Genomic DNA, 17,919 nt, shown 5'->3' with positions numbered 1-17,919 from the left:
CTAGTTCCATGTGCCAGAGGGTTTTTCTTGAACAGCAGCCCCCACTTTTCCCTCCTGTATTCCACACTGTGAATGTATTTCAAAATTGATGGGTTTTTAATACACACACACACACACACACACACACACACACACACACACACACTGATCACTACATGCCATAGGGTTTGCCATCCAAAGGTTAAAAAAAAATATACACTGGATATGTTCAGCTCTTCAGCTTCTTCTACCACCAATCTACTGTTGTTATAATATAGTGATAAGATGCTACATATCCTTTGTTGCTCAGTACCATCATGTTTGTAGGTTTGTAATTTATTTTAAATATTTTATCCAACAGAAAAGGTGTCTTCTGTAGACTGTGTGAAATGACTTAAAGCATTTTGGTCAGTATCCAGTTAACTTGTCTAATCAGTGGAAAGGTTTACACTTGCACAATGGATCTTCCTTCTCTTATCCCCCTGTGTGCCTCCTAAATCTGTCCTGGGCTCCCCCCTCCCCAGCCCTCTGCAACAGATGTGGGGAGGACACAAGACATGTATGAAGTGTATGAAGAGAGGAGAGGGGGAAGTTCTGTTGCACAAGTGTAGATTCTTGCACTGATGGAACAAGTTAGTTGGATATCATCCCTTTCTGTGCAAAATAGGTCTAATGAGTAATTAACTGACTATGAGATAAGCTTAATTTGGTTTGTTTATCTAGCATCCACATTTTTCTCAATTAATTTTCCTATTCATAGTGATAACTAATATTTTGGAGTTTACCGGGAGTGCTTTGTAGTGTGTTTAAGCAACTCATACAACTCCACATACCATTGTGGAGCTTATGGGAGCTGAACAAAATCTGGAGGGCCACAGGTCCCCAAGCCTCATTCTAGTAAAAGTGACAGTTCTAGACAATAAATTATAACTTAAGAGGAAAATCAGATTCAAACCCTAGAGTTTAGTAGAGCATATTAGCATGCATGTGTGATAAAATGTTGTTGGCATCTGTCTGTCTTGGGAGACAATGGAGGAATGCACCTTGGGGGGTGAAGTCAAACTGTTGGAAGGTTACGGTGCATGCTGTGAGTGTAGAGACCGATACAGGAGAGTGATAAAATGTAATTTTCTTAGAAATGCCATAAATAAGAAGGAAGCTTCACTTGCTTAACTAAGCAGTTGCCTAAGTTCTTGCTAAATACCTAAGTACTATGATAGTAGTCTATAAGAGTTGTAGCAGATCAATGAGGATTTCATTTTAGTAGGCACTATATATACTTGAATTTTTTATTTTTAAAGTCCCTGTGACTGAGATCTCAGTGTATGACAAACACTTTCAGGAGAAAGTGAGTATAATATAATAGATATTTGTTAGTCCATTTCTAATGAAGAATTGGCTTCATTGTGTTGTGCCTTTATATTTTTGCCCCATTCTTCTAGTTTGTAAGCTAGTGACTTTATTAAATGAAGTGTGATCAAGGTGAGCTTGAATTCATAAGATGGTAGAGTTCAGCCAGGATTTTGGTCTTTCTCATGACTAGGGCTGGGTGATATATTGATGTATCATCCAAAACCTGTTTGAAATCCATATGGTGTTATCAGTATCATAATTTTTGATGTGGCAAGATATTGCGAATCATGGTGTGTGTGTGTGTGTGTGTGTGTGTGTGTGTGTGTGTGTATGCACTATGCAAAAATCACAATGTGGGAAGCCAGCCAGAGCCTCTACATAACTCCATCCTTATTTCAGACACCGTGATATATTGGTATATAATGATATTTAGCTGGTGATATATCATGATGTTGAAAACCAGATATCGCCCAGCCCTACTCATGACAAAGGAATGTGCTTGGTCTACAGTCTGGTAAGCAGACATAGGAAGTAGACAAAGAAGCAGAGTGTGGAAAAATAAGTTACATTGTACAGAGCAACATAAATAACCCTTCTGAAACTATGGATTAAGGTACGTAAGTTGATTCAGGAAATTATATAGATGTTGATAATAGAAAGAATCCTGCATAGAGCGACTATAACGTTGTTACCACTTGGAGATGGGTGAAGTATTTCAATATGACAGCAGCTCCATGTGAAAACCATAATTTCTGAAAGCCACTCTCACTATGTGTATTGCGCTTATTGTGGAGAAGAATGCATGTTGCTGTCATTGAAACTCTCTATATGATTTAGACACTTTTCTTGATGTGTGGATTTCAAATGCTCTGACCAGGATTTGGAACCATTGCACACAGAATTGTTTCCAGCTATATCAATGTGCTGGTCATTGGCCACACTGTACTAAGTCAGCTGACTGTAATAGAGAATGGCCATTCTGGAAGGATGGTTAGCCCAGACACAGTCTGGATGAACATTTCTAAAGTAGGGACCATGTTTCAGTTGTAGAGCACATTCTTTGCCTGCCGAAGACACCCGCTTCAGTCCCTGGCATCTCATATTAAATAGGATCAGAGAGCAGGTGATGTTTAGTTTCCTAGGGCTACTCCAGTCTTGTCAGGGAGGTTTAAAACCTGCCCCTGTCCCATCTCCTCTCTCTTTTGAATTTTCTTTGTCATTGCCTAAGAATATGAGGAGGAGTTTGTCATCCTGTTTTGCCTCCTACCCACTGTATACCTGCCATATATAACCCCTATATAGGGATGTAAGGGTGTGATTCCAGGCATTGTCAAATACTTTTGTTAAAGATCCTGGACAACTATTACCAGTCAGAGTAGCCTTCACTAGTGCTAGGCCAAAACTTGTTCCCCAATTTCACATGGCCATTCACTCCTGGAGAATTTGGGAGCTATTTTTGCACCTTTCATAGGTGCAATGCAAATTTCTCATAACATTTTTAGAGATGCATACACAACTTATTTTACTGTACAATGTGGCCTAGGAAGTCTTTTTTTAAATGTTGTGTAAGTAAAACCACTTTGCCCATTCTGGCAGCATGAAACTCTCATTCTGGCCTTTCAGTTTGGCAACACTTCTTGGGGTGACAGCATGACGTTGTGTAGTCATGTGGGTGTCCCAGGAAGTGCTGCTAAGCTCTTAAGGTTCTCTTAAAGCTTTTTAAAATCATCATGCACACACTCAGCCATGCAGGGCTTCCAGTGTGGCAGCACTTCCTTAGTTTCCCACATGACTATGCAATGTAGCTGGCATAAGAGCTTCATTCTGCTTTTACTTTACACAATGCTTGAAGAAAAAACAGTAAAATGAGGTAAGCACAGCCCCCTCCTTTGAAAACAGGAATAAATTTCTTTGAACTTTGCTCCCACTCTACCCTTTTTGAAAGCATGTTCTGTGTCCTCCCCTTCTCAAATTGTTAAAAGAAAGGCAATTGAAGGTTTTGAACAGCTCTAATCATTACTGGTCTAGATACTCTGACCTGGGATAAGGCAGGTTCCTGTGTTCTTACCCTATTAGCTTGTGTCTGAATCCACATAGGTAACTAATGTTTTTTGTGTTCACAGTGTTTGCTGCTGGCCTCTCCCCACGTCCCCACCCCCCACCCCACAGGATGGTATGATATTTGAAAGAAGACGATGCATACAGGTAATTCTTTAAGTTTCAAAGTACCTATAAGTTTCCTGATTTATATTAATCACTGTATACTTTGATTTTATTAAGTCAGACTTGTAAATAGGCACTATCTTGGTAACCTGTGGCAAGTAAGTCACCAAACAAAAAAGCTTGTTCGGTTAACATCAGCTGGTTGTACACGAAGCATTATGAGGTGGTAGAATATTTTTATGTATTCAGTTAGCTTTATATTCCACCCACCATGGAAGCCATGACAGGAAACATGTTTCAGTAAACTAGCACATGAGGTTGAAAAGTTCTAGCTCAACCATTTGCTGTTCTGTTCTATTTACATAAAACATTTTTAATTAGGGGATTGATTGATTGATTGATTGATTGTCTGGACTGAAGTGGTATGTTCTGTTATATTGTATCTTTGTGCTACCATTTCATTCTGCTGCATGTTGTGGGCAGGGAAATCAGAAACTCTTGCTTGAGAGGCATAACTTAGATAAAAAAGTATTAAAATAGCAAGTTTGGCATCTTGTAAAAGAATGGAAAAATGGTTTCAAGTTATTCAGAGTTTAATCAGCTTGTGAACCACAATAGTTTTATTCCCAGTAACATGGCTTATAGAATAATGTTGGCAAAGATTATTACTTTTCAGATAGTTTTGTATTGCATTTTTATACTGAAAGTAAAGGGCATTCCCATCAACTGCAACCAGCATGGCCATTGGTCAGGGATGATGGCAGCTGTAGATCAACTGCATGTGGAAGGCAAAAGGTTACCTACCTCTACTGTTTATGTATAAACTATATATTGTACAAAAAATGGTTTCAACCATCACAGTCCCCCCCTAAGAGTTCTGAATATTATAAAGCTTTTTTTTCTTTGGCTAAAGTTCTATTTTATAAAACAATTCATAATAAGAAGACAAATGAAGTGTGTTTTTGGGGAATAGTGCAGAACTGGAAAAGTTTGTGGTTCATTGATTATCTTGTGTTTTTGTATATGTAGTTTACTGTGGAGTCTTCTGTCTTTGCTGTCCTGAGATTTGCCTTTAACCATCACCTGGAATATTGGATATATATTTTTTAAATTAGCAAGATGGTTTTTCTCACATCTTTTCCACTTACCTCTTCTCCACCTTTTTCTTTTGCTTAAAAGTGTGTTTAAAAAGTGTTCACACTTCTTGAAGCATCAGATGGACAAAAGTGAACTTGAACACACAAGGCAGTGATGGCCAGCAACTTGAATGGTTTTAAAAAAGGATTACAGGCTAACAGTGGCCACCAACCCTGATGGATACCTTTTTTCCTCCAGTGTTGGGAGAATTTAGCACAGCAGCTTGCCCCACCCCTTCCCTCATGACACAGCTAATTTGCTATAGAAGGACTTTGGTTTACAATCAAATAAATTTTTTGAAAGATGGGTATCCTTTTTCATGTGCTGAATCCTAAAGTTCCAGAATAACGTGTCACATTGTATCTTTTTAGCTCTTTCACAGAATGATTGTAAATATATTCTCTTTATAATGCTTTTTCTTTTGTATTTATCTAAAATAGAGTGGTATGTGCATATGTATACACAGACACACATTTTTTGAGGGGCGGCACAAAGCCTATTGGCATCATCGCGGTGGAGCAATCAACAGTTTTTTTTAAAAAAAGTATTTACTTTAATCTTTTAAAATGACAAATTCATTGAGCTGTTGGCCACAAAAAAGCTCTTGGGGGGCAGATGTGGCCTATCAGCCACCTGTTAGGCACACCTGGTCTAACCTCTTGTTGAAACTATATCTGATTCTTGGGGAGATCCTTCTTGCCTTTGGAGCTGTTGGCTAGAACTACTAGTCATAACAGAGGCTTGCTTGCTGGCTATTTTTCAAGGTGGAAGGAAAGACCTCACTAAAAAGGAAGACCAGCAATGAAGAATTTGAGTACCTTGCAAACAGGGTGAATGAATTTTAAAGTAATTTTAATTTTAAAAGGCTATCATTAAGAGAGAGAGAAATCATGTTTCCCGTTTTGAAATTCGTTTTCAAATAAATGGAATAAAGGCTCTAACTAGATTGATAGTTGAAAATATTTTATCACTCAGTCCATCACCCTTTTCCACATGATTTCAGAATTGTATCTAAGTGAGGGCAATCATGAAATTAATGGATTTCTGTTTCGCTTTTTCTGTATACTTGCAAGGGCACTAAGCAAGATCACTCATTTGAAGTCTAGTGCTGTAATCCTATGTGCATTTACTTGGAAACATGAACCATTTAACTCAGTAGTGCATATTTTCAAGTCAGTCATGGATGAAGTTAGGTGTAAGATTGGCCAGAACTTTCAAACTGAACTTATTTTAAGAACCCAAGTAGAGGGCAGATAATAGAGAATTGCTCAGGTGAATTTGTTGGATAATCCTAATGAGATACAGGACAGAAAGTTTGGGATTTATTGACTGGGTCCAGTAGAAAGCCAGTATGATAACTATAAACACTACATATTTTATTTATATTTTACATATCTCTGCCTTAATATTTTGTGTGTGTATCCATATTTTACATTTATAAACACTCGTCCTCAAAAGCCAGATATTTCCTTCCATTTTTCCTTTTACATAGAAAAATAGTCTTTGTTTAATGCTTTAATTAGCTGATCATACATTAATTAGTGCTTGCAGCCCTACTACTTCTACAGGAGACCTAATTTCCTTGTTCCATTTTTCCAGTACATATTTTTGGGCTATAGGCTATAGGTCTGTTGCTGTGTTTATAATCCTCAGGTAGGTGAAGCATTTTGTGATAAAAAAAAGGTATAGAGCTTGCTTTTGCTGTTTAAGATTTGGGACAGTCAGCTCCAAACACTGTGTCCTTGGAGAACTTAGTGTGTCCCAAGAAAGAAATTAATGAAAATAGAGGCTCCTATAAACCAAAACTACTCATCTAAAGATATGGCTGCATGTTCTGTGTTTGCTTCTTTTCTGTAAGGAGACTTGCCAAGACCAGAGGTTCATTTACCTAGTGGGTGGACTCTTAGAGAAAGGGTAATCATTACTCCTTTGGAGAGAGCAGGTTAGAGTGAAATATACTTCTGAATTTAATTCAAAAAAATAAGAATGCTTTGGCTGTTAGACACTTCAGAAATATTGTTTTATTCAGAATTTATTTATTTCCAAGTGTTGTTGGTGAGAGAAACTCAGCAGCTGGCAATAGTGGCAGTAGTACTTTAAGTCAAGTATCAAAAGTAATGACTGTACTTGATTGTTTTGGCTTCATACATTTGCTGTCTTTAATGGAGAGGTGTTTGGGATTTGTGCTCATTGAGAGTTAAGAAAACTAACAGTTTATTAAGTGTAAGTCTTGACTAATGCACAATAAGACATTGGTTACCTAATAAACTTAATATATAAAATCCTAAATCTGAGCATTTATGACTTCAGTTATGACAGATTGTACTGACAGTAAGCTTTATCTTAATATAATTCATTTTGATACTTTATATTAAGGCTTTACTTAAATATAATATGAAATTCAGAAGAATATGAATCTGTCAAAGCTGTAAATACCAGTGTCTCACATCCCATGGCAGGTCTTCAGATTTGTTTGCTTCTGTTTAAAACCTATGCATATTTAATTGAGGGAAAGAGGAAGATAGAGGGATTTATGCATGCATGCCAATGATCTCCTGATTGACAATTCTTGGTTGCACAAGTCCTTCATGCAGAAACAGCTTTACAGGTTATATTTAAATGAAACAAGCAACACAAGAAATTATTATTTTTCTCCCCAGTACATACTTTTTGTTTTATTTTGACTGTTTGAGAAACATATAGTTAGACAATTCCTGATCTAAATTATAAAATGTAAATTTATCTTTAGATTATGATTTAGGCTGTAAACCTGTACCTACTTAACCTTAGAGTAAGGCCTTAATGGGTACACATATATAGGATTGCAGCCCTTAGCCACTTAACTTATTGGCAGAACTATCATTTAGGCTTCGTTTTCAGGACTGAATTTTTCATTGGTTATTGTAAATCAGTGCACTCCCATAGAATATAGGGCCATGCTTGCAGCAATAAGAGAATAGGCTACTGTTAAAGCATCATGCTTTATCCTTTATTTGGTAAAAGCTCAAATTCAAACTACCTAGCTGAAAATGTAGAAGAAAAATACTGTCTCTTTCCACATGCTGATAATAAATATTGCAAATAATAATTGTAATATCTATACATATTAGATAATAAAACAAAGCCTTGTTGTGTGAGACAAGTCTCTAGCTAGCCAAGCTTCCTGTTTCTACAGAAGGCTAGTTGCAGACCTTTAGAGATGGTTGAAATATTTTGGCATCTATATAATATATATAATATATTATATTATATATAATATATAATATAGCAGAAAATTCCTCTTCATCATTAAGAGTTAATAAATCCACTCAGCTCATGAATCTAGGTGGAGAATCCTTTACCCTCTGACAACACATTACAAGTCACCACACATCCATTGAATTGCACACTGTTCATCCGTGCTTATTTCCCAGCACCAACCAGTGAAATCAAACTGCTGATATATTGTTGTTATACAAATCTATGGTGCAACCACATTCAGAATACTGTGTATAGTTTTGGTCGTCTCATCTCAAAAATGGTTTTGTAGATAGAGGAGGAAAAGGTTGTAGAAAAGGACAACCAGAATGATCAAGGGGATGGGAAAAGATAACAGTATTTGGGACTTTTTAGTTTAGAGAAAAGAACCCGTGGATATCCAATGAAGCTGAATGTTGGAAGATTCACGACAGATAAAAGAAATCACTTCTTCATGTAGTGCATAGTTAAACTATGGCAGCCGCTCCCACGGGAGTCTGTGATGGCCACCAACCTAGATGGCTTTAAAAGAGGATTATAGATTATTAATGGCTATTAGCTGTACTCTGCTTCCATAGTTGGAGACAGCAGTGCTTCTGAATACAGTTGTTGGAAACCACAGGAAGAGAGAGTGCCCTTGTGCTCGAATCCTGTTTGCAGGTTTCCCACAGGCATCTGTTTGGCCACTGTGAAACCAGGATGTTGGAGGAGATGGGCCATTGGCCTGATCCAGCAGGGTCTTCTTATGTTCTTACAGGGATATCCCAAAGACCATACATTTGGTTGCAAAGACCAACCAAAATGCAGGAACCACTGCACATCATGGTATTCCGTGTAGCAAGCATGTACCATATAGCTTGGACATTTCATATCTGAACTACTAACAATCTGATGCCTCTAATTAGCCAGCTCTATACAGTGGTATAGAGACATCACCTTGCCAACAAAGGTCCGTATAGTAAAAGCTATGGTTTTCCCAGTAGTGATGTATGGAAGTGAGAGCTGGACCATAAAGAAGGCTGATCGTCGAAGAATTGATGCTTTTGAATTATGGTGCTGGAGGAGACTCTTGAGAGTCCCATGGACTGCAAGAAGATCAAACCTATCCATTCTTAAGGAAATCAGCCCTGAGTGCTCACTGGAAGGACAGATCGTGAAGCTGAGGCTCCAATACTTTGGACACCTCATGAGAAGAGAAGACTCCCTGGAAAAGACCCTGATGTTGGGAAAGATGGAGGGCACAAGGAGAAGGGGACGACAGAGGACGAGATGGTTGGATAGTGTCTTCGAAGCTACAAACATGAGTCTGACTAAACTGCGGGAGGCAGTGGAAGACAGAAGTGCCTGGCGTGCTCTGGTCCATGGGGTCACGAAGAGTCGGACACGACTAAACGACTAAACAACAACAATACAGTGGTACCTCGCGTTACATGTGCTTCAGGTTACATACACTTCAGGTTACAGGCTCCGCTAACCCAGAAATAGTGCTTCAGGTTAAGAACTTTGCTTCAGGATGAGAACAGAAATCGGGCTCCGGCGGTGTGGCAGCAGCAGGAGGCCCCATTAGCTAAAGTGGTGCTTCAGGTTAAGAACAGATTCAGGTTAAGTACGGACCTCCGGAACGAATTAAGTACTTAACCCGAGGTACCACTGTATTCCATAGAGGCTAGCCTAGTAGAAGTAAGGATTTTAAAAACAGTGTTTGCTTTCTAGGGTTGCTTGCCATCCCACTCACTTATTTTGTTCAGAAAACTAGTTAAACCTATATTGTTTTTTAGGGTTTGGATGGATAAATATTTCTCCTTATTGTCTAATTGTATTTACTTTCTACTGTGTTTAACAAGTTATAATAATTATGATAAAAAAACTGTGGGTTGAAAACTATGTTAACTGAATTGTGTAATAGATTGTTTTTTATACTTCAAGCTTTTTTGTTTCATTCCCCCCCCCTTGTAAAACATTTGAGGGCCATGTATATATAAAAGCAGTCTCAAAATGTAATAAATAAAATAGCTCTAGGTGCCCAAGGTGGATTATGAGCTTCAAAATATTTTTATTTAAATACTGAAAGTAAATGTCGAGGTCCTATGTATAAGTATGCTTTACTGAAAGTGAAAAAGCTATTGGAAAACAAGTAATAAAAACTATGCTAGCTCTTGTGGAAGGTGTAGGTGGGACTGAGGTGATACTTGTTTCCATTAGGGTACTTCCAGGAGTGAAGTTTTCCTTTCTGAGATGCATGTGGCTAACAAAGAAATCAAAGTATATGAGTATTTAAAAATTGCCTTTCATTCAATGTGCGTGACAATATTTTGATTATAGCTGGAGATGACAAACTGTGGAATGATAGATGTCTGGAATGTTGAGATTGGAAATTTCTGAGCAGCTGTGTGACTTTTTAAAGTTATTTCTATTTTAAAACTCAGACAGCATAATAATAGTTCGTTATTTTGAAATTGTTGACCAAAGTATTATTGCCAACATGAGAAAGAGAAGCTATAGCAGCCATTATTTCTGACAGTATATTAAAATGTGCTGGGCATTCTACAGTACCAAGACATGTTTTACTTGCTAAAATGCCTTTCATTGAAGTGCCTGTTCCATGAAAACCAACCAAGCTACTTCACTTACCCACATTCAGATGTAATACCAAACCATGCTTTGTTAGCTCAATAGTCTCCAACCGTTTCAGATCCAGGGCCCAATTTTTATCCAAACAACCAGTTGGGTACCAATTTCTTAATTTTTCACTATATATTTGCAGTGATGGTAGTGCTGCTTGGTCTTGAAACAGGCTGGGACCTGAAAAAGAGTTCTGATCCAAAAGTTGAAGACCTAATGGTTTAGCTCAACACTGGATTGTTTAGACATCTGAACCCAACCAGGCTAACTAACTACTGATTCCAGGTCTGCTAGTGTTTCTGTAGGCACATATGCATGCACATGTGCTCACAGAAAAGCTAGTATGTAGTGGGAGGGAGCCAGTCGGGTTGGGCTTTAGGGCCCTACCAAATGATTGAAGGCAGGCACAATGTCTTAGGAAGCAGGTGACTCCCAGGACGCACCATGTCACTTCAGTCTGTCATGTTCTTGCTTTGACATAGGCAGGTCTGTCTTTCCTGCTTGATTTGCTGTTTTCTCTCAAGCTTTTCCTCTATTAAAGCTTGTTTTCCCATCCGCCCCCCTCTAATCTGTCTGTGTATGTGAATGGGGTCTGGTATGGCCTCCTTCCGCACCTCCCATGTGGGTGTATGGTTGGTCTTGTCTCTCCTTTGTTACTCTGGCTGTCATTTGGGTTGTTCTCCCACTCTTTCTTTTCTCTTTCTACTTCCTACAACTGCCCAAACAAGCAGGCCATCGTCTCTTGCCAGTTGGTAAGGCTATGTGGATCCAGGGTGTGGTCAATGTGTCTTTACAGAAGTGAGGGATCCCAACTGCCTTGAAAGAGATGTTCAGCTTTACATGCTTGGCATTTTAATTTTAAAAAATAAATAAAAAAGGACTGAAAGGGGCCAGGCATCCAGGAAAAAAGTCATTGGCAATCCCAATGTGTTTTGACTTTATGTGATTTTGACTTTAGGTGCAATCCCTGGAACGTAACCCCTGCATAAGTTCCAGACTTACTGTACCACTTTTGCGGGGTAAGGTGGTAAAGAGGGTTGTAGTGCAACAACTGCAAATACTCTTGGGTGAAACAGATTATTTTGACCCATTCCAGTTTGAATTCAGGCCTACATATGAAACTGAATTTTCCTTGGTCACTCTGACCTTTATTGGGAGAAGGATGACAGAAGTGTGACTATTATTTTTACTTTATCTCTTGATGGCTTTTGATACCCTTGACCGTGACATCCTCCTGAGCTGACTTAGTTTTCCAACCGCCCTAAGATAATAATCTCACTATTTCCAGGAACTATTTTGGTAGTGCAATTGAGTGATTGTATTTTGGTCCCCTGGCTGTTGTGCTGAGGAGTGCCGCAGGATAGCATTTTGTTTCCAGTGCTATTTAACATCTGTATGACAGCCATGGGAGTGGTCTTTAGCAGTTTTGGGTCATAGTGTCATTAGCATATTTCTTTGTAATATCTGAATTAGTAGAGGCCATGCACATGCTGGCCAACCAGTGCCTGGATTTGGTAGTGGACTGGATGAGGGTCTGAATCTGGGCAAGATGGCAGCCCTTGTGAATGGGTGGTTTACAAGTCTGGATATTTGGTCAATTGCCTGTTTTGAATGGGGTTGTACTCTTCCTGAAAGAGCAGGTTCATAATCTGGGGGTGCTCTTGAATCCATCTGTTGTTAGAGGCCCAGGTGACATCTGTGGCTATGAGTGAATTTTACCAACTTTGGTGGGTAAGAGAGTTATCTATGGCTGTTTTAAGACCTGGAGAGCCTGTCCACTGTATTCTATGCTCTGATTGGTTTATTGCAATGCACTCTTATGTGGGGCTGCTGTTGAGGTTGGCCCAGAAGCTGCACGCAGTGTGAAATGTGATGTCTTGACTACACTGGGTCAGGTTATCTTTGACATATTATGCTGCTGTTGAAAGGATTGCACTGGCTGCCAGTTAGCTACCAAGCTAATTTCAAGGTGCTAGTACTTGGGTAAAAGCCAAGTACAGCTTGGGACAATATAACCAGAAGATCATCTCACCCCTTACGTACCCAATTGTTCACTGCATTCTGCCTGAGAGGATACCATTTTATAGGAATTGCCTCATGAAGAGTTGGACACGACTAAACAACAACAACAACAACAACAACAACAACAACAACAACAACAACAACAACAACACATATTAGACAGGTACCATTTCTGTTGCCTTCTTGGTGCCTATGAAATAACTTCCACGCTCAGTAAGTCTTTTATGTGGATATCTTTATCCTAGTCTGCATCTGTATTGGATCTTTTAAAATTGCTTTTATGTATAGAATTGTATTTAATTGTTTTACAGTGGTACCTCAGGTTACATATGCTTCAGGTTACATACGCTTCAGGTTAAAGACTCCGCTAACCCAGAAATAGTGCTTCAGGTTAAGAACTTTGCTTCAGGATGAGAACAGAAATCGGATTCCGGCGGCGCGGCAGCAGGAGGAGGCCCCTTTAGCTGAAGTGGTGCTTCAGGTTAAGAACAGTTTCAGGTTAAGTACGGACCTCCGGAACGAATTAAGTACTTAACCTGAGGTACCACTGTATATATATGGATTTGTTTGTATTTACAATTTTCTTGTTCTATGGTTGTAAACGTTTTATAATTGTGTCTTTCATTTTTATAACCTATCCTGGGACCTTATGGTAAAGGACAGTCAAGAAATATAATAAATAGAGAAACATACAGACTAGAAAGAGCTAATAATGCATCATACATTTGGCCCATACATCTGCTACCTGGCTCATATACCTAGTTACTGTTATAGAGCTAGAAAGGGGAGACTACAGTGGTACCTTGTGTTAAGAAATTAATTCATTCTGTAGGTCCGTTCTTAACCTGAAACTGTTCTTAACCTGAGGTACCACTTTGCTAATGGGGCCTCCCGCTGCCGCCATGCCACTGCAGTGTGATTTCTGTTCTCATCCTGAAGAAAGGTTCTTAACCCGAGGTACTGTTTCTGGGTTAGCTGAGTCTGTAACCTGAAGCATCTGTAACCCAAGGTACTACTGTAAAGGCAGAGGGTCATCCAGTGGGGCAGAGAAAAGAACCCGGAAGGGAATCCAGCAGGTTCTTCTTACGTTCTTAGGAAATACAGTTGCACAGTTTTGTAAAAGTGTCCACCAGCCATACTCTATTCCTGTTATACTCTGTCTTTGTTAACAATCCACCCACCCACATGCATATCTTAAGGACCCAAGTTATTCCTAACGCCCTTTTTTTTTTGCAACTTATGAGTGAAATTTAGTACAGAACTGAAAAGTAACAGGGTCCTTATTGCAAGATTGACCTCAGTGAGAAATACATTTGTTTTCTGGGCAAGGGGTTTTGGAGAAAAGGGTTCACAAAGGGAGCTATCAGCCTTTGTGAGGAGTATTTAGTAGTGGGAGAAACCCTTAGGATGGCATGTTGCTTAGGGGCATGCCAATAGTGGTTGATAATCTCTTGGAAGAAGAGTGTTGTGTTTCCCACCCCATTTCTGTGGCTAGTTAATGTGATAGAACTGATGATACGGTGATAGCTTGACTTTGCAAAGGTCCTCAGTATAGCAACTAGGTGTTCATAGGAAATGGTAGTAAAACAAGCCAACATTAAGCAAAACAAAACATGGCTTGTTTGAATGAGCCTGGTCCTGGCTTGTTTAGCAAAGAATGTTAAAACAAATTATGGTTTAGTGTTACCATCCAACGTCGGTCATTTCCCCCCCTTCTGTTACTTAGTTAAAATGTTAAACCTAGAAGATGGCAACTAACCATAATCTCCTGTTTCCCTCCAAATCAGGAATCTATGGTTACAACATTTGGAAGAAACTAGGATCTTTAACTTCAAGCTGTGGTTTAAGATTTGGCTTTTGTAAAACTGGTAACCACTGCTTCCTAATTCAGGCAAAATGGGAAGCTATATTTAGTTGGAGATCTCTAGGTTTAATTGAGGTGCACCAACTTACTGAAGTAGATATTTGAAGAAGACTCTTTGCTCGTGGTCAGATAATTGAGGAGCATCTTCCATTTATATCTGAGGTGTTAAAACTTATGTTCTTTGTGTAGCACAAATTACCTTTTTAGGAAACTACAGACAAACCACAGTTACATATACTTTTGATTTTAATTTTTATTGGCTTTAAGACAGATCTTGCATTCCATTTGCTTACTTCTACAAAATCTGTTATGCTTGTCCAAATGTAAAATATTATGGAATCATCCAGCTATCCCTTAATTTCCTTTACATGTGTAAATCCCAGCTGTGCCCCAAGCACACACAAGCCCCTTTCTGAGGCTGAAGCCAGACGGATTCCTTCACCACTATATCCTGAGGACTAGAATAACATGTGCATATTCATATAATATGTGACTGATAAATAATGTTTAGAGTAAGTATACTTAGACAGAAGGTAATATGAGGGTTTACACAAAATCATAACTAAAAACCGTTTAAAAGCCACAAAATTAGCAGAAAAGATGCTTGGCATATATTTATAAGTGAATATGCTTAGGTTATAGTGTAAAAATAAAGAATTGATGAACACAGGTTTTTAGCATAACAGTCTGGCAATTGTATAGGTATTGGGAGGAACTGGGAATGCATGATGCACTGGGTTCTTGTCTGGGAAAAAGCAACATCAGGGCAAGAAGTTGTCACCAGGGGAAGACAAAATATAGGGAGCCAGTTATAAAAGGCTCTTCTGAATTTGAATTGAGAAAGTGAAAGTGATGAAAAGAGCAGCTGGTATGAGATAGAAAAAGAAAGGAAACGTGTGAGTATATCAGGGCCCAGATGATCTAGATTGGAACACTTGAGGCAAAGTTGGGGGTCTCCTGTGCAGGCAAACTAAGAGATCAGTACATGCAAGAATCAGTATCTTTGTATACTTACTCTGTTGGTGGGTGGACTCCTGTGGACTTAATAAGTGCATATCTTTAAACAGGGTAGTAGGATGTCTGCTGAAAGTTTCTAATTCAAGTTACAGATAGGTAGCCGTGTTGGTCTGCCATAGTCAAAACAAAACAAAAATTTTAGTTGGTCTTTAAGGTGCTACTGGAAGGAAATTTTTTTTTTTCTAATTCAAGATCTCACTACAAAATCCTACACTAATCGGTCTAACACTGTGAGAAAAGAAGGGTGAAAGATAGGGAATGACAGCCAAGCACCTTCTGCCAACTCAGCACAGGATACTCATTACCTTATTGGCCTGAATATAAGCTGCACCCGCAAATAAGTCACACTTTTAAAATTAATGGGGGGGGGGGGAGAGAAAAAGACAATACTTGAATATAAGTTGCTCCCTTAAAATTCCGCACGCGCTCATACCTGTAAATGGCAAATGTAGAAGAAAATCCTACGGGTACTAGAGAGGACCTGCAAGTGAAAGACAGAGAGCCACTAAAACAATCTGAGGCTGCATAAGCTTTGAGAAGACGGGTGTGACAATGGAAGCTCAGAAAGGAAAATGTAAGTGGTAACAAGAATAGAGCATGAATCGGAGCATAAATGGTATTATAAGACAATGCTCTATAGGGAGAAGCAGCAGGATTTGGTGACAGATTGAATATAGAAAGCAAAGCAGTGGGGAAAATTGATGATAAAAGCCAAGGCTATTTGCCTGCCAATGCTGTGATATCAATGGATACTGAGCAGAAGGCATGGGATGCATTTGAGAATGCCAGTTTATGTGGGTCTTATTTGGACTTTGTTCATTGGACTAGCTTTGGCCCCTATTGTGGCTGAGTCATGCCAGATGCCCGCCACATCAAACTTCTCATAGCTTAATGATACCTAGGAATTTGAAATTTCTTTCCAACTATGTGCTGTTAATTGTTCCTGATTATTTCCTTGTAGCTTGTCAACTTCCTTTCACATCTTTTTGTCTGTTGCAACTGATGCCATTGGTGCACAATTGAGGAGGGTGCTACATCAATATGTTATGAAGTTGTTGCATGGTGCCACAATATTGTACGGAGTATGTGACGTGTGAAAATACTGAAGTCTGTGTGTACTGTGCACTAAATCTCTGGCTCTCTTTAAGTTGATTTTAACTACTTAGGAGTTGTGAGAAGGCATTGCTGTCATAAAAAATTAATAATTACTAAGAAATGTCTAAATGCTTTCCATTGATTTGATCTACAGTCTTTTTTCTGGATCAGGCTTATTTTGTAGTATAACATCTGCTTAGCCACTTTGGTCAAAACAATGGCAATATGAGTAAATAAATTACTTATTCATAAACTTTTAAACTTGACTTACAGGTACACTGCCCTCACAAGGCAGTTTGTGAGAGTTTAAATCCCATCATAAAATGAAATATTCCATCAACTTAATAATTTGTAAGTAACAACAATACAAATTTAAAAGCACATCACATTATAATTAACAAAACACAGACTGGAACAAAATATCATTTGAAGTTCTCTTGAAGACCAACAATGACATACATATTTCCCTAGGAAGGAAGTTCCTATGGAGCAGGATCACCTCTGAAAAGGTCTTATGTCCCCATGTCCCCATTGTTTACCAACCCGGTAACACAGATGAACAAAGAATGTAAAAAATATTGCTCAAGTGTTCTCCTAAAACTTAATGTTGTAGTGTATTGGAGCTTTACCTGGGTAGAAGGTGTGATTAAATGTGGAGTGGCAAAGGAAGGGGTTTACCAAAATATGTCACAGCTGTACCTGGTTCTGAGTGATGCATTCCAGATTTTAGAGACAGTACTAGGCCTCTGTTTTATTTATATATAAATACTTTAAGGCTACTTTTTAGGTAATACCCATCCAAAGTGGCTTATAAACATAAAACAATAAGAGAAGAGGCAAACAATAATACATTAGCTTAAAAACAGTGACTCAGTAAAGCTCGTCATGAAAATATTAAGAGCCATAAAAAAACAACTCAACCAAGCCAAACCACAGCCTGTAAGACATCACACACAGGAGACCAATAGAAAAAGAAAGGTCTTCAGTGCTTTCCAGAAACTCAGCAATGTCAAAATTGGCATCAGTATGATGGAAAGGAACTCCAAATTTGTAGGGCCACTATAGAGGAGGACCTCTTCCTTGTGGTCACCTACTTTGCCAACATAGGGTTAAACACCCCAAGAGAGGCTCTGAAGCAGATCTTAACCTGTGGGCAGGAAGGTGCAGACTGTCCAATATAATGTTTTGGCCTGGAAATGCTGTGCAGCCGATATATAAAAAATGTTACAGATGCTGATTGTCCAGCCACATACCGGACTAGCTGAAATTTCTTTAAAGGCAACTCCATGTAGAGCTCATTGCAATAGTCTGTTCTTGACATGACCAGAGCATAGATCACTGAGTCAAGATCAACCCTCTCCAGATAGGGTCCTAATTGGCATAATAGCCCAAACTGATAAGATAAGATAAGATAAGACGATACAATACAA

General features: G+C 38.8%; 1 protein-coding gene across 3 annotated transcripts in view; it reads left to right on the top strand.

The window, feature by feature from the left end:
• DYRK1A (dual specificity tyrosine phosphorylation regulated kinase 1A) overlaps positions 1 to 17,919 on the top strand; it is a 111,516-nt gene that overhangs the window by 46,802 nt on the left and 46,795 nt on the right. For all 3 annotated transcript variants that reach the window (XM_083608754.1, XM_083608755.1, XM_083608753.1), the window contains one exon: positions 3,456 to 3,537. In XM_083608754.1, coding sequence (XP_083464880.1) covers positions 3,528 to 3,537 — 10 coding nt within the window. In that variant the 5' untranslated portion in view covers positions 3,456 to 3,527. The remainder of the gene's footprint in view (positions 1 to 3,455; positions 3,538 to 17,919) is intronic.

Source organism: Podarcis filfolensis (genome assembly GCF_964270895.1).
Source record: "Podarcis filfolensis genome assembly, chromosome: 4".
Taxonomy (NCBI): Eukaryota; Metazoa; Chordata; class Lepidosauria; order Squamata; family Lacertidae; genus Podarcis; species Podarcis filfolensis.
This window is presented reverse-complemented; position numbering and strand designations above follow the sequence as displayed.